The sequence below is a fragment of the Zosterops lateralis genome (assembly GCF_965231275.1).
Source record: "Zosterops lateralis genome assembly, chromosome: 15".
NCBI classification, from domain to species: Eukaryota; Metazoa; Chordata; class Aves; order Passeriformes; family Zosteropidae; genus Zosterops; species Zosterops lateralis.
This window is the reverse complement of record NC_139775.1, coordinates 6,978,774-7,005,141: the sequence shown is the minus strand read 5'-3', so window position 1 is coordinate 7,005,141 and position 26,368 is coordinate 6,978,774. Positions and strand designations below refer to the sequence as shown.

General features: G+C 59.6%; 1 protein-coding gene across 2 annotated transcripts; it reads right to left on the bottom strand.

The window, feature by feature from the left end:
• Positions 1-611: 611 nt before the first annotated feature.
• CACNG3 (calcium voltage-gated channel auxiliary subunit gamma 3) lies at positions 612-26,095 on the bottom strand. Of its 2 annotated transcripts, XM_083872723.1 has the most exons (6): positions 26,006-26,095; positions 25,809-25,898; positions 24,501-24,694; positions 4,556-4,639; positions 2,847-2,987; positions 612-1,718 (listed from the first exon to the last, which is right to left on the bottom strand). In XM_083872723.1, the coding sequence occupies exons 3-6, from the start codon at positions 24,682-24,684 to the stop codon at positions 1,207-1,209; spliced, it is 921 nt and encodes a 306-aa protein (XP_083728849.1). In that variant the 5' UTR covers positions 24,685-24,694; positions 25,809-25,898; positions 26,006-26,095; the 3' UTR covers positions 612-1,206. The 2 variants fall into 2 exon arrangements, with proteins under 2 accessions (XP_083728849.1, XP_083728848.1); XM_083872722.1 differs by lacking the exons at positions 25,809-25,898; positions 26,006-26,095 and having other exon boundaries at positions 24,501-24,721.
• Positions 26,096-26,368: the final 273 nt, after the last annotated feature.

Genomic DNA, 26,368 nt, shown 5'->3' with positions numbered 1-26,368 from the left:
GAATCTGCCACTATTGTCAGAAGGTTAAATAAGATTTCAATTAAGTGACACATCACCACAGACCAACTGCTTCAAAACTGCCTCCACTTAGACGGGCTCATCTCCAGGGGGAGAGTTTAAAGCCAAACCTCTGTGTGCTCACACACTCCCTGGCAGGCCCAGACTGACCTCCCTCCTCCCTGCCGGCCACGCTGCACCATCCTCCAGTGCCCACTGCTGGGTCAGTGCGACCTACTCAGCCAAGGAACTTGCCAAACTGGACAATTTTATTGTTTTTCTCATGGATCTCCCAGCCATTAGGGAATCACATCCCACCCGCATGCGGCCACAGCCGCTCCCGCAGCACCACCCGCGCGTTGCCCCCTCGGCTGTGCCCAGACAGTCATCTCTGACTGCGTGTGGATCAACTGTAGGGAAGTAATTCATTTTCTTGCAACATTAGAGGTGAGTTAAATGCTGGATACTTGCTACCAGTCACTGGAGTAATTCTGCTCCTGAGTCCTTTCATGGGAAGGAGGGAAGGAAAGGAAGGAAAGGAAGGAAAGGAAGGAAAGGAAGGAAAGGAAGGAAAGGAAGGAAAGGAAGGAAAGGAAGGAAAGGAAGGAAAGGAAGGAAGGAAATAAGCCCTTTCGAGACCACAGAAAATTGCAAAAGGATGTTTCTTCCAACCCGACATGACAAAATTGAATTCCAAGCTATTTAATGCATGCACGAAACGCCATAGAGGAACCCAGCCCGAGCACTCCATCCAGCACGACAGGGAAAGGGGTTCGGAACACAAGCATTGCTCCGGCACTAGCTCAGTGCTTCCAGCTCCAGACTTCCAGGCGATTCCACTTAAGTGTAACTACCGGGTTAAGGGTTCTCACAGACAGGGCTATCGCCAGCATTTCCATGGACACACAGCTATGGGAACACTGCGGTTATGATCACACGAATGATGGAGACCTCGGGAAGCCGCTGTCCCCGGGGGATGGAGCCCACTCAGTCCGCAGGGCACCGGGGCCAGGGTCCCCTCCCCGCCGGAGGTCCCGCTCCCACCGCAGGCGCAGCAGCCTGGCCCAGCCAGTGGCATTTCAGGAGTGAAAAACCAGCCCCACGGGCAGGGCCACAGGGAGCCTCTGGGTTTGTCCTTAAAAACGGGGTTTCACAGGTTACACCGTCACGAGGGTGATGCCATGCAGCCTGCCCACGGCCCGGCCCGCCTCAGACCGGCGTGGTTCGTCTGTTGGCCGGGTTGTTGTGCAAAGACTCCTTGAACTCTTTGGGGATGGAGTTATGGACCTGTAAAAAACCATGGTCCCGCTCCGAGTTGAGCAGCGTCCCCATGGTGACCTTGGAGGGATCCCTGGAGAGGGTGAACATGGAGATGTCGGTGGAGGGGATGGTGCTGAACCCTTTGCTGATGGGCGACATGTCCCGGGAGCGGGGCTCGGTGGAGCGGGAGCTGGACCGCCGGCGGAAGCGGTACCTGTAGGGGGGGAGGCGGGTGAAGGCCGACTTCTTCAGCAGCTCCGAGTGGGACCTGGCGCGGATCTGGCGGTGCTTCTCGATGTACATGTGCACGGCGATCACCCCCACCATCTCGGCGATGATGAAGGACAGCGCCCCGAAGTAGAAGGACCAGCCGTAGGAGTAGCTCTTCTTGGAGTCGCTCTGCCCTGGGTCCCCCGCGTTGGCGGAGATGTAGACTATGATCCCGATGATGTTGCTGAGGCCTGCGGGGGAGACAGGTGGGGCAGGTGCTGACCTGAGGGGCACGAGTGGATGGGGGGACGTGTCCCCGTGGGGCACCAACCCCTCTGCCACCACATTCGGACCAAATCCCCTGGCAGACCTCTGCCAGTCTCCCAGGATACCCATATATTGCCTTACACACTTATTCTCTGACACATTCCTTTATTCCTGTATATTCCCAGACACTGAAAGGGAAGGAGGAGTAACCTCTACTTTGTCTAGAAGAGGGACATGGCAGGAGCTGGCTGTGCTGTGCTTTGCTGAGCAGTGAATGCAGGAGCCCGGCTGGTGTCATGCAGCAGTAGAGCCAGCCTAAGGGCTACAGAGGGATTCCCTCCAGCATGAGCCCCAGCTCACCATGGCCCTGGGAGCAGAGGAAAGCTGGAATGGCTGTCTCTTTCTGTTTCTGGTGAAGTCCTGAGGCTTTGTTTGGGACAGGGGCAGCCTGTGCCCCGCCAGCAGCCAGCGGGGCTGTGCTGCAGGCTGGGGAGAGGCTGGTGCATTCCCAGATTTACTTAATGAATCAATTATGTTCTCTGCTGTTTTCTCATCTGCATCAGCAGCTCCTGCCAGCCAAGGAGGGAGAGTCATTTGTCTTTTTGTGGGGAGAAGAAAAACACAAAATAGAGCGCTTCCTTGAGACAAAGACATTGTCACGCGATAATCAGGGGAAGTGTTGGGGAACAGCACAGAGAAATGAGTAATCCAGCAGGAGCAGCCTCTCCAGAGAGTGATTTCCATGTGGGACTGAGGCAGCTCCTCTGCCTGGTCCTGCTGCTGCTGGCACGGTGCCCACTGCCTGTCCAGGAGGGAGGGCAGACCCCCAGTTCCTGTCCCAGGGCTGATAACCCCCAGGGGAATGGATGCACTCCAGGAGCCTCTCCTGGGCTGTGCCCCCACATAGGCCGTGCTCCAGGCAGAGCAAGGGGCACCTGAAGCCCTGTGTGGCACAGTGACCACGGCCAGAGACCTCTGACAGTTTTTCCCTCCTGTGGGAATTCTCCAACAGGGCTGGAACAGCTCTCAAACCTCAGAGTCTCTGTGCTGACAGCCTGGGAGGACCTATACCCCACCTCCCAGGCTGGAGGAGCCCCCTGGGCAGCTCCTACCTGCAGAGACGAAGAAGATGCCGGCGCTGAGGATGACGTTGTGTTTGCTCTTGTAGAACTCGCTGGCGGCCACACACAGGCCCCCGAAGAACAGCAGCCCCACGCTGAGGATGGGGAAGATGCTGGACGCTCTCACTGCTCCTGTGGGACAGGGAGAGGGGCAGGATCAGCCCCAGCACTCCCTGCACCAACACCAGCAGGGAAGGATCTGTGCAAGGGCACCCCTTGTGCTGCCAGGATGGATGGGGAGACCCAGCACCAGTCACCACTATTCATCCTCTGCTTGTCATGGAGTCCTGGGATGGTTTGGGTTGGAAAAGACCTTCAATCCATCCAGTCTCACCTCCTGCTATGGGCAGGGACACCTTCCACTATCCCAACTTGATCCAAGCCCCATCCAGCCTGGCCTTGGACACTTCCAGGGATGGGGCAGCCACAGCTTCTCTGTGCCAGGTCCTCACCACCCTCACAGGAAAGGATTCCTTCTGCATTTCTCACCTAAATTTCCCCTTTCAGTGGAAAGCACGGGCAGCCCCAAGGCTGGGCGAGGGTGACCCTGTGGACGAGGGGCACAGTCCCCTCAGTGTGAGCCTGTGACAGAGGCTGGACACAAATGACACCCCGGAGGTGCAGAGCCACATGTGTGTGCCAGGGTGCTGAGGGCTCATCCCAATCTCTGCATTTCCAAACATCCAGAGAGGCAGCAGGAACTAGTGGCAGCCCCGGGGGATGTGGCAGCCCTGTGTGCTCCCTGAGCTGCTGGGGCTGGAAGGAATCCTGAGAGAAGGGCCCCGTGCTCAGCCCCAGCCCCCTGCCTGACCCAGCTGCTGCTCATCCAGCTGTTGCTCGGGACTCTCAAATTTCCACATCTCTGCTCACCCAGTGGAGAGGAGAGCGAGTTTAATGAAATGGCTTTGCAGTTTTAGTAGATTAGTGCTGAAGTTCTCCCACCCCCTCTCACATTTAAAGTAAAAAGTCTATTTTAAAGCCCCTAGGAGTGGAATTTTAATGGAGCTTCTCTGTATTTCTCTGCTTTAATAACGGCCCTAATTGAGGGAAGAAAGCCCAAGCCAAGGCACAGTGTATTTTTGGTGCAGCAGGTAGTGATCTGCTGCATTCATTACTCTCTACTGTCATTTTGGAAGCTGATCCATGTAGGAAAGTAGATTAGGCTGGGCTTTAAGGTCCCTTCCAACCTGGGCCATTTTGAGATTCTGTGTGAAAGCCTGGGGTTCTGCTGGCCCCTGAGACAGGAGGAGCCACTTTGGAAATCTGCCAGTCCAGTTCTCCTCTGTCTCCCTGTGCCATGGCAGAGCACACGGCAGATGCTCACTGTGCTCTCCCAGCAATTCCAGCCTGGCTGGAGGTGGGGGAACAGGGACAGGGCATCAGGACGTGTCCCTGTGGTGCTGCACCTCACACCTGGGAGGTCCCAGTCCCCCTTGGGGGGCACCAAGAGGCCCAGGCTGTGCAGCAGCTGCTGGGACTGGCCGTGGGGACAGTGAGTGCCAGGTCAGTGTGCCATGATCACGTGGCACTGCAGGGTGGCATGGCCATGCCCGGGTACCCCAGAGGGTCCCTGAGGCTGCATGGGGAGCCTGTGGGGCTGTGACCCCTCAGCCTCCTGCTGGGTGACACCAGGGGACGGGGAGAGGGTGCCCTGCAGGGTGAGGGGGCCCAGGGGATGTGCCACAGGACAGCAGACTCACGGAGGAGATACTCGGCCGTGTCTTGCTCGTAGTCTGCATCCTCAGGGAAGTGGTCGATTTTCTTGCACACTCCTCGGAAGGTTCCTGGGGAGACACAAGCCAGGAAAAGCTCAGAACCCTGCACTGGCCAGGGTGTGCAGCAGCCCTAGGGCCTTCGTGTTCTAAATGGGGACACTGAGGCACAGAGCAGGACTGCTCTGGAGCAGCAAGGGGCAGGGAGAGGTGGCAGGAACTGCAGCATCTGCCTGGAACAAGGGCATCCCCCTCAGCATCCTGGCTCTAGAGCACACGGTCAGGCCATACTGGCCCTGTCCCCTCTGCCATGGGACTAGGAAGGACATGTCACCAGGGCCCAGGGCTCCAGACAGGACAAGTCAACCCTCGGGTGTCCTGCACACTCCCAAGCTGTGCTCGGGGGAGCTGAGCAGCACGACAGGCATCAATTAAAGCCTGAAGATGAAGCTCTGGAGGAGGCAAGCTGTCATCCAGAGGGAGACACAGCATCCGAGGGAGAATTGCCCGCTCCCGTTGCTCTGGGAACTGTGGGAGAAGGGGATGCACTGGGCACGGTGAGGACACCAGCTCCACAGCACAGCCCCCAGCCTCCTCCTCCTCCTCCCAGCTTCGGGCTTCCACCCACCTTCTCCCGGTACCCAGAGCCAGCAGACCCTGCCCCACGCGCCCCAGAGCTGCCCCCCAGATCCCTTTGCTCTGCAGCCATCAGGCACTCAGAGCCCCGCGCTGAGCAGGCAGGGGCGGAGCAGCACGCCCGGCTGCCCAGGGGAGGGGGCGGGCAGGGGGCAGCCCCGGCTCCACAGCGTCTATTCACACTCTGACATTTATTTTGTCTCCTTTACTCCCTCTGTTCACCAACTGATGCTCGTCGTCATGGCAATGCTGAGCCACCTGACACACAACTCCAGCCTCCAAACACACACCACAACAAGGCAGCAGTCCCAAAAAGATCCCTCTGACCTCCAAGACGCTCCCCGGGGAGGGAATCCTGCCCCTGGGAGCTGCGGCTGGAAACGGCTGCAGGGATGGATGAGGCAGCTGCTCGGGGTCCTGCCTGGGCACACGGCCCCCGCAGCAGCTGGGCCACATGTCACATCCTCAGCCACCACCTCCCGGCCCCCTGGGACAGCAGATGCGGCTCCGTGTGCTCCTCTCCCGGCCCTACAGCCGGGCACGGGTGAAGGACCCCGGGATGATCTCAGGGGGACGTGCCCTGGCCCTGAGCACTCGCAGTCCCTGCTGAGACCCCTCCTGGGTGTCTTTCCCCAGCGCCCAGAGAGCCAGGCAGGCCCCAGGCACGGCTCCAGCAGGGTTTGTGCTCTGTGGACAGGCTGGGCTGGGGCTGCTGCCTCCCCCAGACACCGCCCCGGGTGCTGCCAGCAGTCAGGCTCCTCTCCCGGCCCGGAGAACGCCCGGCTGCCGGTTCCAGCACATCCCAAGCCTCTCCTGAGCCCTTTCCCGGGCGCTGGCCGTGCCTGTGCCCGGCTCCGTGCTGGCACCTGAGCCACAGCCCGCCTTGGACTCCTCTGCGGCCGCTGAGCCGCTCCCCGCTCCGCTGTCTCGGTGCTGGATCTCAGTAATTTCCTCTCCCTATTAGTCTGAATCCCAATTAGCCAAGTTGGCTATTGGCCACGGTTCCTGCCGGAGCCCAGCACGGCAGCGGCTGGCTCTGCACAGCGCCGGGAACACAGAGCGGCCGCTCCTGAGCCCCCCAGCACCGGGGAGCAACCAGAACCGCCTGTCCCCTCCCTCAGCAGGAGCGGTCAGCGTGAGCAGCCCCAGCCTGGCCAGCAGTGGGTGCCACCAGGCTGGTGTCACCTCTCTGGTCACCCCCCGCAGCCGCCACATACCCCCGGCAAGTTCTGCCCCTGCCTCACCCAACTGCGGGACAAACTCTCCGTGTCACGGCCTCACCTCAATGCAGGGAATCCCCTCCAGCCGGGAAACCTTCCAGGGCTTTCTGTCCCTATCAGCAGCGGGATGTCCCTGTCTCCCCTGCCTTTGAGGAGAGTGACACCGGATTTCATTAGGAAGCGATGAGCTCCCATTTCATCCTCTGCGGCCGCAGGTTGGTGCGGACATCCCTCCCCTCCCCTCCCCCGGCCGCCCGCAGGGTGTTCGCATCCCGCTCTCCCCGTGATCCTTCGATCCTCCCCGGCCCCCGTTGGGTGCTGGGACAGCCCCCGGAGCCCCCGGCCCCGGCTCAGGGCAGCGTTTGTGCTTTCCCCGCTCTGCTGAGCTCCCGCACCGCCGTTATCGGCACATGCAGAGGCAATTAATTGATTTGATCTCAGGTTGTTTTCCTCTCAGAGCCCTTTTCCCCAGGGAGAGCTGCGGGGACGGGGAGGGGGTTGTGAGGGAAATACGGCTGCAGTGGTGGAAATACAGCCGAGAATATCGATCCCAGCCCGACGAGCCAGAAGACTAAAGAGCTCCAGTTATGGTGTTAAAATCTCATTACTTTTCATTTGGCGGAACAGTGTTCCAGGGACCGTTCTGGGTGCTACTGGTGTGTGCAAAGGAGGACTCAGGCTGAGGAGGATGAGCTGAGGCCACTCTTAAACGAGAAGAAAATTCCTTGCTCCCCTGGTAGTGGCTCAGCCAGGAGTCAAGGTCACATTCCAGCCCTCAGCTCTCTGCTCCTCCCGATAAATCCAAGTGCTTTATCTCCCGAGTTGTGGTTTCCAGTAATGGCCTTCCCAGAGACACTGTGTCACACGAAATCCATCTGAGGGAAGTGGCGGGTCGTTACGGTCTAACTTCTCTGAAAACTAATGTTTTGGAGAATCAGAGGTCGGAGCTGAGCTGGGAAGTGCTGGGGTAGGAAGGGCCCTGCTGCACAATCCCAGAGATGCTCAGGCTCTGCACTCCCTGAGTAACAAGAGCAAGCTACCTAAATATCTCCGAGGAATTAAAACTTCAGGGCTCATCTTTTTTTACCTCCCACCCACCTCCCAGATGCTTGGAGAGATGGAAAGAAATTCATCCCTATTCCTTCCCTTCCCCAGCTCCAGGCTCTGCAAGGCATCCTGAGGCTCTTTGCACAAGGTCCCTGCTGGGAGATTGCAGAGCTGCAGGGTTTGGGGTCTGTGTTAGCCACGGCCAGCACCCAGTGGCCACTGCACAGAGCTCAGAGGGTGGCACTGAGCAGCTCCTGTGGCCCTGAGGGGTCTCAGCCACCCCCCAGCACCTCGTTTGCCTCCTGCATCACCAAACTGTCAACACAACCTGAGCTCAAAGACACACAGCAGCTTAGAAGAGCATCAGAGGAGGCTGGTGGGATCCAGACTACAGGTCCTTGATCTGCAGTACTGAGCAGACAGTTCCCCTCTGGAACTGCTACTGGACCCGAGGATAAGGGGTGCTCTCCAGCAGGGCAGAGAAGCCCTGGGGAGCCAGGTGACCTGTCCTTGCCATCCCACCAGCTCTGTGGCCCCTCAGCCCGTTACTGCCACCACCACCTCACCTTCAGCCATTGGCCCCAAGCCTATTGGATAGTGAAATGAGAGAGGATGAAGGCAGAACCTGAGAGCCCCCAGTCCTGCACTGGTGTGGGGATGGGTGCTGGGCTCCTCAACACCTGGCAGTGGGAGGAATCCTCCTCCTCCTCGCCGGCACTGAGCTCTCCTGCAGCACATCCCCAGCGCCCCAGCAGCCCCACACCAGCTTCCCCAGGCAGTAAGGGTGGGATCTGGCTCCAGCTCCATTTCACACCCTCTCCCCCTCTCTGCGGTGGTGGCTTGTGGCTGAGCAGAGGCACCTACACAGATACGCCTGTTCTGAAGGACATTTTTTCCTGTTTTTTATATATATATACATTAAAAAAAAAAAAAAAACCCTCCAGTGGAAAAAACCCAAGTCAGAGGAAAGGAATGCAGGAGGCAGGAGGCAGCAGAGGTGGCTGGGCTGTGGAGCAGAGGGCGGTGTGAGCACACACCTGAGCACACCCAGCACGGGGACAGAGCCCTGAGCTCCCCCACAGCTGGCAGGGTGTGGGGAGCAGGAGATGCCCGTGCTGGGCATCCCCACGGGGGACACGGTGAGCACAGCTTGGCACTCACACCACGGGTGGGCTGGGAGCTCCTGGCGGCGCGAGGTGCCAGCGATCGGCGCGTGGCACAGGGACATCACTCCCTCAGTGGTGCTAAAAGAGAGAAAAAAAAAAAAAAAAAAAGGGGGAAAAAAGAAAAAAAAAAAAATCTACATTTTGACAGTGACTCATCATCTCCCATTCTGGAATCTGTGGGGTTGGTGCAACCTACACAAGGCAGTTCAGAAAAGCAAAACAATTCTGAATAATAGAGGAAGGGGGAAAAAAAAAGTTTGCAGCTGATGGGTAATTTCCAGCCCTTTGCTCTGAGGGTTTTCTCATTTTTCCTCATTAGAAAAGTAATCAGGTAACACTCTGGAGCTGCTTCCAGGGGCTCCCCCCACGCTCTCCTGAGCTTCCTTCCTCCCTGCATCCTCCCAACCTTCCTCCCTCTGTCCTTCCTCATGGCAGGAAAACACCACGCTCCTGGGGAGATGCTGGGATGGGGTGGGAAGGTGCAGGGGCTGAGGGGAGTGCAGGGGTCCTGGGTGGCCCCTTCTCTGCTGTGCCCTCTGTGGCATGTGGCATTGGGCAGCAGCTGCCAATGCTGGGAGCCCTCAGATCATGCTGGGGAGGAGAGCACTCATCAGCACGTCTTAGGAAATCATTTCATGTTTTATCTTTAACAGTGGATAAACATTGATTTTTATTTTAAAAGGTAATTGACATTCCTATGAGAGCGCAATGAGTGCTGGAGCAGCCGGAATCGGCGTAAATAAGCCATGTGCTAGAAATTAATGAGCTTCACTGATTGAGTTTATCTGTTTAAATTAATACAATTCTGGCAATTATATAAAAAAATAATGATCTTTGGTTGGTTTGCCTGCTTGGAGACATTGATGATAAGAGATGGGGCAGAGAGGGAGGCCTGGCCCCAGCTGAGCACCCCAGAGCCTGAGGCACCGGGACCTCCCTCCTACAGCTGGGGCAGGATCTTGCTCTCCCTGTTTAATGAACATTTTAGATTTACTTGGGTTAACTGATGAGCTTCTGGGAAGGGTTTGCCTTCCAGCCTCCTCTTTGGCTGATGCTAATAGGGGTGGCCAGCTCAGCTCTGGGAGATTCCTGGATCCCACATCTTTTACTAACAGGGTGTGGGGAAGGTGGGTCTGTCCTGCAGGGTGGGAGTTCTGTGCCCATTTGGCAAAGGGATCCTGGGCTCACCCCCATCCTCCCCTTTCCACCACTTCAAGAGCTGCCTAGAGCTGGCAGAAGCTCCCAGGCCAATCTTGGTATGGGTGCTGGTTCTTAGGGTCTCTTCCAACCTAAACTATTCCATGATTCCATGATCCCATTATCCAGCTGGATAATTAACAGATGGATCCAGACACACTCATTTGTAGGAGTGAGCTTGACCCACAAGTTTCATATCCAGAACACTGGGGACAAAATCTGCCCAGCTGGCACCAGAGGGAAAACCAAGAGTGTAAAACCTGGGATGCTCTGGTTAAACAAGGTGCCAGTAATTCAGACAAAGAGAATATGTGGGTGTGGGTGCTCTGGTGTCTGCTCCCATCCCAAGCTCGGCACAGGCCGGATCATCCCCAGGCTGCTTAAGCACCTATTTATACTAAGGAGGAGAGAAGCAGCATTATGATGAGGAGCTGGAGGTTTCACTTCACCGGTATTAAAATGTCCTCTGAATTTCTAAAAACCTATAAATGACAATTTCATAGCTGTGAAGCGTGGCATCCAGCACAGGGGAGTGCTATTTTCGACTCCGTGTTGACAGCTGAAGGGGAATGGATCACAGAATTAAAAACTAGTTGCTGCTCAAGTCCAAGCAATCATGGCTTGATTATGCTTCTTATGGGCACACAGAGGCAAGTCCGAGGCACTAGCACAGGCTCCTGGTGCTTTGAGAGGTCAATTCACAGAGCAGAAAACAATTATAAGCCAAATCACTTAGGAGAATGGATTTAAGCATAAAAGCACAACTGTGTACAGAGAATGATTTAAGAGTGTTTTGCCCGAAAACTCATCACCATGACGGGAGTTTGCATTGGTTTGGAAACTGCCTGGCTAATAAGCAAACAGCTATAAAAATAAAAACAGGCCCAACAAAGAGAAGAAAGGAGATATTCATAACTCTGAATATAAATCAGCAACTCAGAATTGTAGAGCACCGATAAAGGCTCGAGCAAACAGCGGAAAAGCATCAGAACGTCCTTCCCCAGCGCATTGGGATGAGCAGCAGCAGCAGCAGGAAGGAGCAGTGCCACCGCCCGTCACCACACAGCAGCAGCCTTAGTCACGGGCCCCAGAAATGTTAAATAACTGATCACAGCCACGGCATTTCTCATGCAGCACATTCCCATCCTGCAGCCCCGGGGAGGGAGGGAGGAAGGAGCTGGCTGAGCAGTTCCAGCCTCATGGAATGCTGCTCCGGGGAGGGAGGAGAGGCTGAGATGCTGCTCTGCCCACCCTGCCCGGAGCAGGGCCCCTGCACCCCCTCCCCTGCTCCAGGGGCTTGGGCTGGCACCTGGCAGCACAGGCAGGGACTCAGAACAACAGGACAGGCCACAGAGTGACAAGGTCACTGGTCACACTGGCTTTGGTGGAGCCACCAAACCTGCGGCAGGGACAGTGACCGGCACAGACCCTGGCAGGTGACAGTCAGCCTGAGGGCCAAAAGGAACCCTGATGTGGTGATGTACAGGAAAAAGAGGTTTATTCATAGAATCATCACAGAATTCCAGAGTGGCCTGGGCTAGAAGGGACCTTAAAGCCCATCCAGGCCCACCCCTGCCATGGGCAGAGACACCTTCCACTGTCCCAAGTTGCTCCAAGCTCTGTCCATCTGGCCTTGGGCACTGCCAGGGATCCAGGGGCAGCCACAGCTTCTCTTAGCACCCTGTGAAGGGCCTGCTCACCCTTAATATTCCCTATTTCAAGGTGAAGCAGCTGCCTAAATTTGCCATCAACACCACGGTGGGTGTTTGAAGGAGGGTGTTACTAAATCTATCCCATAAAGAGAGGGCTCAGGGCAGAGGCTGGACATGAGCCCCTCCATGCCCTCAGCACAGCCCGACCTCAGCCCAGCACTGCAGGGCCAGGGCTGGGGAAAGCAAATCATTCTCCAGAGGAGCCCCACAGTGCAGAATATCCAGGCTAAAAATATGTAAATGGCCATGAAAAGCACTGCCAGAGCTGCAGAGAGACGAGCCAGTCGCCAAAAGGCAATTGCGAATTTCCGAGCTCGCTGCACGAGGCATTAAAAAGGTCACTATTTCTGAAATCAGGATCTTTACAAATAAACACATTTGCTGAGGCCTCGGTGAGTCATGCCAGAGCGGAGCACAGAGCATTTCCACCCTAATGCTCCTGACAGGCCGGGAGCAGGGAGATCTTTTCATGTTTACAGTTCATCAATAGTTATTACAGCTGCACAGTCAATCTTTAAAGCACATTTAGCCTGGGAGGAGGCTCAGCAGGTTGTTTTCCCTGAAAAAAGTGATATTAAATTTATTACGTTCTTCCCCTTTTATAGCATGGATTTGAAGGTAAGTATTTGAAGTTCAAATACACGACTGCCACTCCAGCACCTGTCTCTTTTAAAATATATCTATACTTCTGTCACATCTTCCTGGTATAAATATTTGAAGTTTTCAGCTGATGTGCTAAAAGGGCCTCGATCCATCACAGCCTATTTATTGCAGGGAACGCAGTGGGCATTGTGCTGCCGGTGTGGGAGGGAGGGAGGGAAGCGCCGGCATCCCGGAGCCGCAGCTCCCCGCTCTCCTCCCCGCCGGTACCGGGCTCCCCCTGGCCGGGGGTGCGGGTCCGGTCCGGCCCCGCGGGTTCCGGATTTAGCTCCTGCCTGCCGGGAGGCAGCGCCGCCCCCTCACCATCTGCGGGAGGGAAGCAGCCCCGGGGTGCAGCTCCAACGCCCCAGATGGGGAAAGCGATATTCGGGAGTAGCACCATAGTTTCACTCTTGGCTTTTTTTGGAGAACAAGAAGGAGCTCTCCCGCAGACGGAGCATCAGGAGAGAACTTTGCTGGTGAAGGAGTGAGCAATGCCAACCTCATCTTCCCCAGCCAGGAAATAAAAGCTGCCCTTTTGAGCTGCCGGGAGAGGCAGAGCCATTCCCCCGGCACAGCACTCGCTCTGCCCGGTGTGTTTGGGAACACCCTGGCACTGCTGCACTGGTTTTCCGGGCAGGGACAGTGAGGGTGCATCTCGTCCATCACACATCACTTTGGGGTTTGACAGCACCGAAATCCCCCAGCACGTGGCAGCCAGCTGCTGCAGGCCCCTGGAACCCTCCTCTGCCTCAGGCAGCCCATGGGAATCCTTTTTTTAAGGCTGTGATGTCCCTGCTCATGCTGCACCCTCCAGCCCAGGGAGCAGGACTCCACTCCTGGCTACAGAACTGCTCCACCAGGGTCAGAGATGGGCAAGCTGCTTCCTGGTCCCTGAGCCACTCACACCATCACCTTGGCCATTAAACAGCCTCACCTTCCCCAGCTTCCCAAACCTGCTTCAAAGCACAGAATGCTTGGCTAGAAAAAATCCAAGGTTTTAAACAGCCCCAGGTCCGTCTGCCATCAGTTTCAAGGACAGCAGGAGTTCCACCAACCCCCTGGCACCTACCTGGGGCTGCCCCTGTGGCTTTGCTCCCCTATTTTCAGCTTTGCATCATGGCCAGGGCCCGTGGCATTGCCCTCAGCCCACAGCACACATCCTTTGCTGGCTCCGTCCCAGGTGCAGCCCAGCAGCTCCACCTGAGGGCACCCACCTGCTCTCCGGGTGATGCTCCAGCAGTTTGGGCTACAAGGTGGAAGGGGAATGGATGGATGGATGGAGAGGAGCCCTGAGCAGAATTGGAGAAGGGCTGTGGACAAGGACATGGAATGACAGGACAATGGTGAATGGTTTCACACTGACACAGAGCAGGCTTAGAGTAGATATGTGGAAGAAATCCTTCCCTGTGAGAGTGGGCAGGCCCTGGCACAGGATGCCCAGAGAAGCTGTGGATCCCTGGCAGTGCCCAAGGCCAGGCTGGACGGGGCTTGGAGCAGCCTGGGACAGTGGGAGGTGTCCCTGCCCATGGTAGGGGGTGGCACTGGATATCTTGAAGGTCCTTTCCAACCCAGACCATTCCACAGCTCTATGATTGCGTCATCCCCAATTTTCAGGCGGGTAGGGCAGCACTGGAGAGATGCAGATCCCGAGCATCTGCTCCCTCCGGGTGCTCAGCTGGGGCCGCTCAGAGCCGGGATTTCACAGCCCTGGAGCGAGCTCTGCGCGGGAGGTGACGCTGCTGTCACAGCCCGTCCTGCCCGCCAGGGGCTGAGCCCCCGCCCCAGGAACAGCCCCGGGCTGCGGATGGGACGTTCTGCTTCTCCTGTTCTATGGAAGACTTCCCTTCATCCCGAAGGGGAGATCTGGTCAAACTGACATCGCAAATAATTTCTAAGGAGTGACTGAGCCCGTGTGCCCTGCCCAACCTCTGCTGAAGGCACAGAGCTGTCCCTGAGACCCTGTGGGAGCGGCACAGGCGGTGTCACACACCCCACAGCAGTGCTGGCTCCCACAGACCCGTGTCCTTGCACGCTGCAGTGGCCACAGGGGCCATCCCATCCCCGCAGCCCCCAGCCCGGGGTCCCTGCAGTGGCCACAGGGGCCATCCCATCCCCGCAGCCCCCAGCCCGGGGTCCCTGCAGTGGCCACAGGGGCCATCCCATCCCCGCAGCCCCCAGCCCGGGGTCCCGCAGGGCCCCGCCGAGCGCGGTGTCGGCAGCCGGGGCTCCGGGCCGGGGGCGGAGGCGCGTCAGTCTCGCACCTCAGCCGCGCTCAGCGGCACCGGCAGCGGGGATGCACCGGAGCTCAGCCGGCGACACCGGCCCTGCGGGGACGGGCTGAGCCCCCGGGAGCCGCTGCGGGCTGATAGGGGGCGGCAACAGTGGGAATTGGGACAGGCCGGGGCAAAAGACAGAGCACATTTAATGGTATTATTAGCGATTATTTTCAACACGCAGGACCACGCTTGTGTTGATGGGAGACAGGAGCTGCTGCTCCTCCCCGGCTGGGAGGTCTCACACCCCGCTGCAGCTTTTCCTGCTTCCCATGCACGGCGCGATCGCTCTGATCCCTCTCCAGCCTCTCACGTTGGAGAGGACGCCAAGGACTGATGTACAGAGAACGCTTTCATCTTTGGCTGGAGCGTGCTGAGCGCCGACAAGACATTCTCCCAGCACGGGGAGAAGGATCCCCGGGGCTGTGAGAGGCTCCGGCCCCCGGAGCCGCCGGGGCGGGCAGGGGGCTCAGCCCGAGCCCGTCCGGAGGGGCCCGGCCGGTGGCACGGCTGCTGTGCAGCGATGAGGCTGCGGGGCCGAGCCAGGCTGCTCAGGCAAATGGAGGATTTGGCACGGACGCCGAACATCCCGGCAGGAATGACTGTCTCCGCTGGCCGGGACACACGGCCGGGCTGGCGCGGGGACAGCTGCGGGGAGGTCACAGCCTGCCTCGCCCGGTGACGGGGACCTTTCCCAGCCTGGAGCAGCCCCGAGCGGCTCGGGCAGGAGGCACCCGGGGAAGGCGCAGCCCCTGGCGAGGCTCCTGCGGTGGCGTTGTGTGATGCAGCCGGGGATGCTGAGGTGCCGCAGCTGCGAGAAGTTGGTGTTTAACACCCAGCCTGGCCTGAAGGGTTCCTATTCCGTGTTAGGAAGGAGCCCAGCTCTCCAAGGTGATGGAGGTACCACCTCTGGGACCAGGGAAGTTCAGGACATGAGCAGCTGGATGACAGTGCCAGCAGCACCAGCCAAGGCTGATTTTAGTAAGTTAAATCGGACACACCTCAAAAGGGTCACAGCTTGTAGGTAGATCCCTCTGGAGTGCTCTCTCCCCTCCCCTTGTGATTCCAGGCACGAACTGAGATTAAAGGTGTCATTAGGGGACAATTACCAAAACACCAGTGAAATTGGAAATGTGACCATTCGAGAGGCATGAGTACAAACGTCACCCTCAAACAAACATCTTTTGTCACCGCTCACTACCGCCCAAGTCTCACGGGATGTTTCACCCATGCCAACATCCCCAAGAGTGCCCAGCATCCCCCACAAAGGCCGGGAGGCCACATGTCCCTCCTTGTGCCTGTCCCCACACCGGGGCTCCTGTCCATCAATTCTCCTCCTTCAGTACAAACCCCTTGGCACGGAGTGAACACACAGAGCCCCAGGGAGGGTGACAGGATGGCACAAGAGGCTGACCTGCTCCCAAAGCTGCCCATTGCCCTCCCTGCCACCCTGGCATTTCCAGAGGGCTGTAGGATTAAACCCCAGCATTCCCAAGGACCTGGCACAGGAACAGCTCAGCCTCCTCTGCTGACCAGCAGCACGAGATTTGTCTTTACATGGTGGTGTCAGGAGATAAGGAACAGGCAATATCTGAGGAAATCATCACAGCCCATCACCTGCTCAGCAGCCGCGATCCCTCCTCCTGCCTCTCCCTGCCGTGGCTGTGGAAAACCCTGATGTGTTCAGCCACCCACCAGTGATTGAGGGATCCCCGCAATGTTCGGGGGATGAGAGAAGCCGTGGGGTCCTGACACATCTCAAAAGTGACCAAGAGCCTCCTGCAAGAAGACCCTCCACTTCTCCTCTGGGCAAGCGATCTCAGAATCCCAGAACCCCCGGATTGTTTGGAAGAGACCAGGAGGGACAGGACAGTTCAAAGCACGCAGCACACCCTGGCCTGGACTCCCCATTCTGAAGATACTCCAATACCTGTTGCAGGTGGAGGGCTGGGGGATGGCAGCGTGTGGAATGAGAACATCCCGCAGCCCCCGCGGCGGCCCGGGCTGACCCGGGGCAGGGCGGTGTGTTCCCGGGGCTGTGTAAGGGATCCTGCCGCGGGATGCAGCCCCTGCTCCTCCCCTCCGCAGGGCTGAGAGCACGCACACGCCCAGGGAGAGACATCATTGTCACCCCGGCACTGTCATTCTTTGTCACCGCGGGTGTCTTCTTCATCAGAGCCCTTATCTGGAGCTGCTGCACTCCCCGAGCGAGCCGCGGCTCCTCACAGACCGCGTGGGACTGCGCAGAGCGGCTTCTCACCCCGAGGAAAGCTGCCCAAAACCTCCGGAGCGGAGCCCATCAGCCAAAGCAAACCCACCCGGGAACCCTCAGCAGGGACGGGACCCCCCCAGCTCTCCACAGGGATCAGTAACCCAAAATGCATCCACCAGCTCCAGGGGAGCTCCTTCCCAGGGCCACTCGAAAGCCCGAAGTGGGTTTGCAGGTGTTGGAAAGGTGCTGCAGCCCCTCTGGAAAGGCAGTGGGCAGGACCCCTCTCCACGCCCTTCCCATCTCCCTTCGGGCACTTTACAGCACACAGGCGAGCACCTTTCCCCTCGGAAGCCTTGAAGCGCCCCAGCCCCAGCAGCTGCCAGCGCTGCGGCGTTAATGACAGCGGATCCCCGGCAGCTGCTCCTGCCAGCGCCCCCAGGCAGCCGGCGGCACCTGTCACCAGGTGAGGCAGGGAACAACCCCCCTGCCAAGCGGGACCCCTCGGGCAGCAGCTGAGCAACGCCCCAACACTTCCGGATCAGTGCGTTTATATAATTTTAAGAGCATTTTTTGATTTTCCCGAAAAAGGAGGTTAGCGTCTATTTCTGAAGCGCACGCTGCGTTCATTAAAAATCCATGGTGAAACCAAGCCGTGTGAACGGGAACCACGGCGACGAGAGAGGCACCGAGCAGGATGAGCGCTGGGCCGCCTCACCTCGGCTCATCCCAAAGAGCAGAGGTGACAGCTCTGCACACCTGGCGCAGGTGTCTCCTGGGCAGAGCACGGCGGGCACGGCCAGGGGGAACTTCCCCGCAGAGCCGTGTGAGGTGAGCACCGCTGAATGCACCTGGCTTCGCCTCACAAAAGGCAAAACTCCTGCCGAGAGAAGGGATTTACCACAGGCCGCGCAGCTCTTGGCAGTGGGGCCGGGCAGCGCTGCCTGGCTGCTCCAGCAAACGTCATCGCCGGCACCTCCCGGCCGGCCCCCACCTCGCCGGGAACAGGAGCATCCGGCACCCATCCGTGGGGCATCCTCCCCAAACCACCACAGCCACCAGCGCCGGGGCCCAGCCCTCGTCAGCCATCCCTGGTTATTTACAGCCGGCGTGGAGCCAGTGACCTTGCATGGGAAAAAAAACCACTTGAGCCTCATTCAAATTCAGCCTTCCACCTCTATTACACGGGAGCAGCTCCGGAGATGACAGGCTCTGCACCACGCCTATGCAGCAGTAAAATGCCTCTTTCTGAGCTGTTCACAGCATACATTTTGCTCATCACGTGCTGCTCGCAGGCAGTGAGGGAACCGGCTCTTTAACCCACCCCACAAGTCGGGATTTTTGCCCAGAAAACACCGCAGCATCCCAGGAGGGTGAATTTTGCACCCTCTGCTCAAAGCAGAGCTGGTGGCAGCCAGCTGAGGCACAGCTCCTCCCCGGACACTCTCCAAGCAGCCGTGGAGCTGGAGCCAAGCCTGCTCGGAGCCACGGTGCCAGCTGGCAGGGGCATGGGACCCTCTGTGTCCACAAGGATCCTTATGACTTGTGGCATTTGGCCATGCGCCATGAGAACATGGGTCTGGAGCAGCCTGAGGGTCCAGCCAGCCTCATTTCCATCTCCATTAGAGGACAGTAATTCACTTTTATCCAATACATCCTCTACCAAGGCGAGGCTCAGGGATTCCCTAAGCCCAGGGTTGTGCCTGGTGTTGTACGTGACCCCTTGCAGAGCCCCGTGCCCAGGGCACACGTTTGGTGCTGTGTGACAGCAGTGCCAGGGGCTGGGCTGTCCCTGCTCCACACTGTCCTGATGGAAAGGCTTGCTGGGTGTTAGACTGCAGCCTGGTAATCCCACCAGGGAGTCTCAAACAGGTACTTGTCCCTCTCCAGCTACATCTGTCACCTCACCTGGGTGCCTCCATCACACTACACCACATCCTCTATCTCCATCACACAGGAAAACTCCTCCCAGCCCTCAGGTAACAAAGAGCAAACACCCCCTGCCCACCGTGTCCCCAAACCTGCCTGGATGCACAGATCAGCCCTGCCACCCTCCATCCCCTCCAATCCCCATCTGTTCCCCCTCAGCTGCCATCCCTGGGCTCTCCTCACGGGCACCCCGGGGCAGAGCCATGGCTGGGGGCACTGTGGGGAGCTGTGCCAGGGGTGGTCAGCGTGGTCAGTGTGTGGTCAGCGTGGTCAGTGTGGTCATGGGGGGCAGCCTGGCAGCCCCACCACCAGCACTGGCACCGGGCTGGACCGGGCACCAGAGAGAAGTGGCACGTTGGGGTGGTGATGAGAATCTATCACAGACACTGACCAGATACAGGAACAGGATGAGCAGCTCCTTAAATACCTGCCCATAATGAGTAGCAAGAAAAAGTGCTCCATCATGGGTGATTGCAATCTCAGGGACATTTGCTTGGCGCTTTTAAAAATTAAAGATAATAACTTTCTAACAGAAACAATCTTGCTGTCACCTTGGGGAAATTCTCTGCTTGGCCTCACTCAGAGGGCTGAGAGGAGCTGGAGGAGGGGGAAGAGCTGGTGCCTGGCCAGGGCAGCCGCTTCCAGCCCGATTTAATGCCTTCACTGCGACCCAGCTCAGCTCAGCCGAGCCAAAACCAGCCATGGACAAAACCAACAGGGGAAAATGGAAACTCGGGAGCAAGGGCAGGTGCTTTCCTGCACCTCACATCCCTGCCTGGCCTACTGGAAAGGGGAATGGGAAATTGAATTAAAAAAATAAAAATCAGGGACGTTGATATGGGAAGTAGCAGGCCACACACAAGTGGCTGATGGGAGAAGCTGATGGGATCAGTTAAAATAAATCTGCTACTGAAAGGTCAAGGCAAAGCAAGGAGGAATTCTTTGGTTGTGTTGGAAGGAGCTTTCCTGACGGTGTAAAGCACCGCTGGATCATGACGGTGTGACTGTCAGTCATGGAGCACAAGTGACACGTGCTTATTTATTCATCAGATACTTCTGTTCTGTACTTGGAGACAAACAGCCTCCTGTATTCTGGCAGGAGCTGGGGGGATGCTAAACAGCGGCTGCAAAGTGTAAACACGGAATCGGGAGGACTAGAGAACTTCCTCCCAGGAGCATTCAGGGAACAGGCTGAGAAGGCTTCTGAAGATCTGAAATGGATTTTAATAAAGCTTGGCATTCTGTTGAATTTCTAGAAGACGGGAGAAGCTGGTTTAATGCCAGGAGTGATGCGATGGGCAATGGCAGGAGCTGTGTCCCCAGCACCTCTCATGGGTTAGCAGAGGTGGGAACGGAGGAGGAGGCAAATGTCAAACAGCCTCGTGGAAAATAGACTTATCAAACTTCATAAATTTTTCTTGATATAGTTACAAATTGAGTTGATAAAGGAAGTCAGTAACATAATACATTTAAGAGTTCCACAGTGTATTTGATTTAGCTCTCCTGAAAAAGTTAAAGACCTGTATTATGCAGGATCAACAGCGCTTTATTAACAGGGCTGGGAGCTCACAGAGACAGTCCCCTCATCCAAGGGATGTTCCTGCACAGGATTGCCTATTACAGGGACAGTGCTGAGCTACAACAACACCTTTATTGAGATTTTGGAATAAAACATGAAATGACTGGGAGTAAACATGGAAAGGGCAGAGAAAAGACTGATGGGAATATTGACAGTGAGGCAGATTTGGGCAGCTCAGGCTCATTCAGCCATGACCTTCTCCATACAGCCAACTCCAAGGATCAGGAGCCAGGAGAGCAAGTTCCAGTCTAGGGGGAGGAGATGCTGCTCAGTCCCACAGGATGGGCTGGGGGTCCCACCACTCTGGGGACTCCCTGTGAGGGGCTCAGTGACCTCAGTGTGCAGCCAGGCTCACAGCAGGCAGAACTTGGGGAAACAGCCCACATGGCTACAGGAGACCCAGGTACCAGAGAATAATAGTTCTTGTGTTCAAGGGGAGTTTGAGGAGCTCAGGAGCTCTCCAATGGAACCCCAGCCTGATGACCCTTGGGTGCAGCCTGCAGGAGTGACCACCCATCCACCACTGAGCCATGCAAGAGCTGCAGGTCGGGTGTAGAAAGGACCGGGCAGGGTCCTGAGCTGTGGGGTCAGCTGATGGCACCTGCAGTATTGTGTGCAAATCCAGACAGGATCATCCCAAAAAGACCAGCCCTGAAAGCTCCCCTGGCTCAGCAGGGAGGAACTGCTGAGCAAAGGCTGTGCTGGAGCTGCTCTGGGGGACACTGGAGGGGCCAGGATGGGCCCAAGGGGGACAGCTCAGCTGAAGGACAGCTCTGGGACACAAGATGTCTGTGTCCCCTGCAGAACACCCCACATGCCACCCCAGAGGAGTGCAGGATGCTGAGCATCCCCGTGAGGGAGGCAGGCAGAGCAACGCTTGGCCTCCTCCAGAAATGACAGAGCACTTTATTCTGATGAGGGAAATGAAGGAGGAAAGGAAAAGTACCACATCGCCTTAAAATATGGTATTTTGAGCAGCCTTGGCCAAATCCTCCTGCTCCTGCCTGTTTCAGATCCGCATGATGCCATGGAGCCAGTCCCAATCTACACCACGCAGCAGGGAGGACACGGAGCCTCCCTGCATTTAATGATGCTGCATTTAATGATGCTGAATTTAATTAAGTTTGATGAAAACCAAAGTTCTGTTACTTTCTTGAAAACACCACTGGCCTAAGCAGCTATTTCTCGACTCCAGCTCCCTCCCCAAAGCACTGTGTGCTTCCCTCCCTCCTGGACACAGCAGGCACAGAGGAGAACGAGTGACACTGGCCCAGGCACAGGGGACACGCACTGCCCAGCGCTGCTCACACCTCAGCTGGACACAGAGGGGACACCCGAGCTGGACACACGAGGGGACACCTGCCGAGCCTTCACATCTTGTAAAAGCAACAACCAGGACCCAAAGGCAGCGACTGCAGGCAGCCTGCCTCGGCCTAGCAGTCTGGAAACACCTGCCTGGGCTCCGGCTCCTGAGTCAACCGCTAATTTGCGTTTCCCAGTGTGGGAGGCTCTCCATGGGTCTGCGGCGGCTCCATTCAGGATTTATCCGCTCTCGCCGATGGGCTTGTGACGCTCACGTGGTGCGGGGCTCCCACGCAGGCGCTGCCGGGCCCGCCGGGGATGCTCGGAGCGGGCGCGCACGTCGGGCCGAGCCCGCCCGGAGCCACGGGGGCTCCACGCGCGGTTCCTCCCTCCTCACACGCCTCCAGCCCCCGCCGGCGGCGGAAAGTTCGGGGCTGAAGCGGCTCCTGGAGGGCAGGGAGCTCTGCTCGGTGCTAGAAGCGCGGAGAACCGGCCCCTGAGGCAGCCCGCGCTCGGGGAGACACCGGGGATGGAGCCTCTGTCCCCGCTTCGGGCCCGACACGGCGAGCGAGGAGAGAGCAGCAGGCGGCCGGGCCCTGAGCGGGACCACACGGGACCTGCCGCATGTAACAGGTCCAGGGCTCTGCCCCCGGCGCTCCCCGGGCTGGGGGGGCTCCTCAGCCCCCGCCCCAGCTCGGTCCTTCCCCCGCACCTCCTTGTGAGCCCCGCTCGGCTCGGCCGGCGGAAGTTCTCCCCTCCCAGCACCGTACTGCTTAACGGCCTGCGAGGCGCCTTCTCCTGCAGAATTCAGGAAGGTGATGAGCGGCCCCAGCACGTCCCCCCGGCACCGGCACAGCCCCGTGTGCACCCCCTGGGCACAGGCTGGGACCCTCCCTGTCCGTGCCGGGGCGCTGCTGTCCCCACAGCCCCGCTGGCACCCCCAGAGCCCTGCTGGCACCCCTAGAGCCCCGCTGGCACCCCTAGAGCCCCGCTGGCACCCCCACAGCCCCGCTGGCACCCCTAGAGCCCCGCTGGCACCCCCAGAGCCCCGCTGGCACCCCTAGAGCCCCGCTGGCACCCCTAGAGCCCTGCTGGCACCCTAGAGCCCCGCTGGCACCCCTAGAGCCCTGCTGGCACCCTAGAGCCCCGCTGGCACCCCTAGAGCCCTGCTGGCACCTCCGTGCCCTGCTGGCACCCCCAGAGCCCCGCTGGCACCCCTAGAGCCCCGCTGGCCCCCCTAGAGCCCCGCTGGCACCCCTAGAGCCCCGCTGGCACCCCTAGAGCCCTGCTGGCACCTCCGTGCCCTGCTGCACCCCTAGAGCCCCGCTGGCACCCCCAGAGCCCCGCTGGCACCCCCAGAGCCCTGCTGTCACCCCTAGAGCCCTGCTGGCACCCCTAGAGCCCGCTGGCACCCCTAGAGTCCGCTGGCACCCCCGTGCCCCATGCAGGGGATGGCAGAGGAGCCCTTGGCCACACGAAGCCCCGGCGGTGCCGCAGGTACGGGCCCAGCCCCGCACGGCTCCCACTCCCACTCCACTCCAGCAGCTCCCAGAGCACCAGCGCAGACTGGATGTGGAACAGGGAGTGCTGAGCCCACGCCTGGCTGCTCCCAGCCCCGTGCCCAGCTCAGGGTGCCGGGATCCAGCTCTGAGCTCTGCCATGGCGCTGCCGAGCCCTTTCCCCAGTGAGCTGTGCCCAGGCCAGTGGGGCCCTCTCTGCCTCTTTCCAAAGCAGAGATTGATCACAGTGAGGGAAACATAAAACATTGGCTGGAAAAAGAATTACAGGTAGCAAACCGAAGAATTTGGGAAATTACTCATGCCTCCAGCAATCCCATCCTTCACATCCCTGGCTCCTGCCTCCTTGGCTCCCTCGGCCCAAGAGGGGAGACAGATTATCTCAAATTATTTATTATGGAATTAGAGCATGATCCAAACCCTCCCTGAATCAATAAGAAAGCCCTGACTGACTTCACCGGGTTTAGGAGCGAGTACCAGGAACAGGCAGGGTATTCCTGCATCTGTGACTCACCGAGAACTTTCCAACGTGGAGGAGCAGCTCGGGGCCGTGGCTGCCTGCCCCCGCGGCTGGAGGGGCCTGACACCGCCAGGGCCCCGCAGGGCAGTGGGGCAGCTTCTCCTGAGCGCACAGGACAGCACTGCTGCCACTCGGTGTCAAAGTTCGGGCCCGGGGTGATGCCATCGGCCATTTTTTTGCTGCGCAGGTACCAGCACCTGGCTCTGCCAAAGCTCATCTCTAACCACAGCCTGTGGGTGCTCAGAAACACCTCAAGCGGCAGCTTTGGGACAAAACTGCCCCAAATGGTGGCCTGTGCTGCGGGAGGGCGGCACTGCTGGGGCCTGGCCAGGCGGGCGCTGCCGCGGGAGGGAGGGAGGGAAGCGCCGGGGCGAAGCGGCGAGGCCGGGCAGGCGAGAGCTCGGCCCTGGGGCGGCCGTGCCGGGGCAGCCCCGCCGTGGGACCGCCCGGCCCTGGGGACCGCGGGACGAGCCGCGGTGGGGCAGAGCAGCCCACCCTGCCCCGCTGCGATGCTCAGAGGGAAAGGGCAGGAGCCGGAGCTGGGGGTCGGTGTGAAAGCGCCGGGCGCGGTGGGTTCCCCCCGGTGACAGGGACGGCGGAGCCCCGGAGAGCGGCAGCGGCCGCGGGCCTCTCACTCACCCGTTCCCGAGCAGAGAGGGACCTGTGGCCCCTCGCACGGAGCTCCCCGGGAGGACACGGCGCGTCTGCCGCCGCCGGTGCCCGGCACGGGAGGAGCCCGCAGAGCCGCCACCCCCGGGCCCCGCACCCCGCGTGGGGCAGCCCCCCGTGAGGTTCCACCCCGGTGCCGCGGCCAGTGCCCGGGGAGGGCTGCGGAGGGCGGCAGCGGGGAGCGGCGGGGCCGCCGGCCCGGGGGATGCTCGGCACGGCCGGGGGATGCGCCGCTCGCAGGGGGCCCGGATTTGGGGTGGGGGGTCCCGCGACGCAACCCTTCCCCCGAAGTTTTGGGGCCGCGGGGGTCGGTACCTTCCAGGCAGCACGTCCTCCAGAGCCCCGAGTGGGTCATCACCTCCTCGTTCTTGCGGCTCGTGTCGTTGTCGCTCATGGACTTAGTCCTGCACACGCCGCGCGAGTAGAGCCAGTAGTCGGTGCCCACGGCGATGGTCATCAGGCTGAAGGCTGCGAAGGCTCCCACCGTGGTGACGAGCATCTGGACGCCTCTGTCACACATCCTCATGCTGCTTCATCCTCCGGCGGCGGCTCGCAGGGGAAGGGCCGGCGCCGCCGCCCGCCGCCCGCCGCCTCATGCCCCCGCGGCCGGCGGAGAGCCGGGCCCCCGCGGCGGCGCGGAGCGGGGCGGCCCGGCCCCGGGGAGCCGGGCAGGCATGGCCCGAGCGCAGCCCGCGGAGCGCAGCAGCCCAGCCCAGCCCAGCCCAGCCCGGCGGAGCGGCTCCGCCGTGCGCTCCCGCCGCCTCTCCCGGCGCCTCCCCCGCGCCGCCCGGCCAAGGCAGCGGCGGGGGGCGGCGGGGGCGGGGGGCAGCGGGGGGCGGGACCCGCGGGGGGCTGCGCCGCCGGGACACCGCCCCCCGCCCGCTCCCACCGGCACCGGGGGGACGGGGACCGGGACGGGAAACCCACCCCGGGGTGCCGGCATGGGCGGGGACCGCGGCCGTGACTGCCCCGGGAACGGAACGCCACCCCGGGGTGCTGCCATCGGGACTGCCCCGGGAGAGCGGGAGAGGGACTCTACGAGAATACCCGGAGCGGGCGGGGGACCCCACCGCCGGGCACCGGGACTGAGCGGGGACCGGGGGACCGAGACCGCCACCGCGCCGGGGACCATCCCCGGGTTCTGGGACCGGACCGGGACTGTCCCGTGACATGGACCGGCTGGAAGACCCCTCGAAGTGCCACTACCGCCCCAGGGACCATCACCCACCGGTAGCAGCCCCTGGCACGGGGCCGCTTGGTTCCCTGATTCCCCCAGCTCAGTCTGCTCGGTGCCCGAGCACCGGCACCGGCACCGGGTGGCATCTGGGACGAGGGGCTGAGGGCCACACACCCGCACGGCAGACCCCAGGGAGGGCACAGCACCCACCCGCGCTGACACGGAGCTGCCCCTGGCCCGGCAACACCGTGTTCGTCCCCTGCCCAGGGGCTGCCTCAGCCTGAACATCCCTCGTACCCACAAGCCACTCCTGCAGCATTCCCAGCAGTTAACCCCCCTGGCCTCTCCCTCTCCGCTGTCTCCTCATCTCCCTGAAACATCCCTCAGCCGGTTGGATGAGCCCATGACTCATGCGACCTTTCCAACAAGCCCTAGAATACACTTACCTCTGGAATTCACGGTCCTGTGAGGGCCACGGCGAGACGGGAAAGCGAATGATTTACACGATGGCGTGTGCTTGCTTCCCCAGCCCTCATCTGTATGCACTCACATGGAAATACTAGTTATTTACTCCAAAAAAGCAAACAGAGAATTATGAAGGTACTGAGAAATTAAGAATGCGAAAATTAAGTAGCTCCTCAACCTGGAATCACCGTTTGTGCTGCTCCCCAGACAGGGCACGCTGATTGCTGCCCCGCCGCGCTCCCTCCCCGGCCTCCCGCTGGCTCCTGGCTGTGGATCACCCTGGTTCATTCCCTGCTTCCCCACGGGCCCCGTGCCTGGTTCCCAGCTCAGGCTGGAGGCGGTGCAGCTCTGCTCAGGCTCTCTGGGCGCACAGCACCAGCTCCTGCTTCCCAGCCTTTCCATCTGGAGAGTGGCAGTGCTGGCTGAGCTGGGAGGGGACATAGCCCTCTGAGGAGTGTGAGGATGGGGATGCAGGGCTTGGGGTCAGAACCCCAGAATGGTTTGGGCTGGAAGGAATCTCAAAGAACATCTAGTCCCACCT

What these genes read in the sequence shown, in the direction of transcription:
- CACNG3 (XM_083872722.1), bottom strand. Translation starts at nt 24,711, where the DNA reads ATGAGGATGTGTGACAGAGGCGTCCAGATGCTCGTCACCACGGTGGGA. An exon ending in GAGGACGTGCTGCCTGGAAG is followed by an intron (nt 4,640 to 24,500) that starts GTACCGACCCCC and finishes GTGTCTCCCCAG; the next exon opens with GAACCTTCCGAGGAGTGTGC. An exon ending in CATCTTCTTCGTCTCTGCAG is followed by an intron (nt 1,719 to 2,846) that starts GTAGGAGCTGCC and finishes TCTCCCCCGCAG; the next exon opens with GCCTCAGCAACATCATCGGG.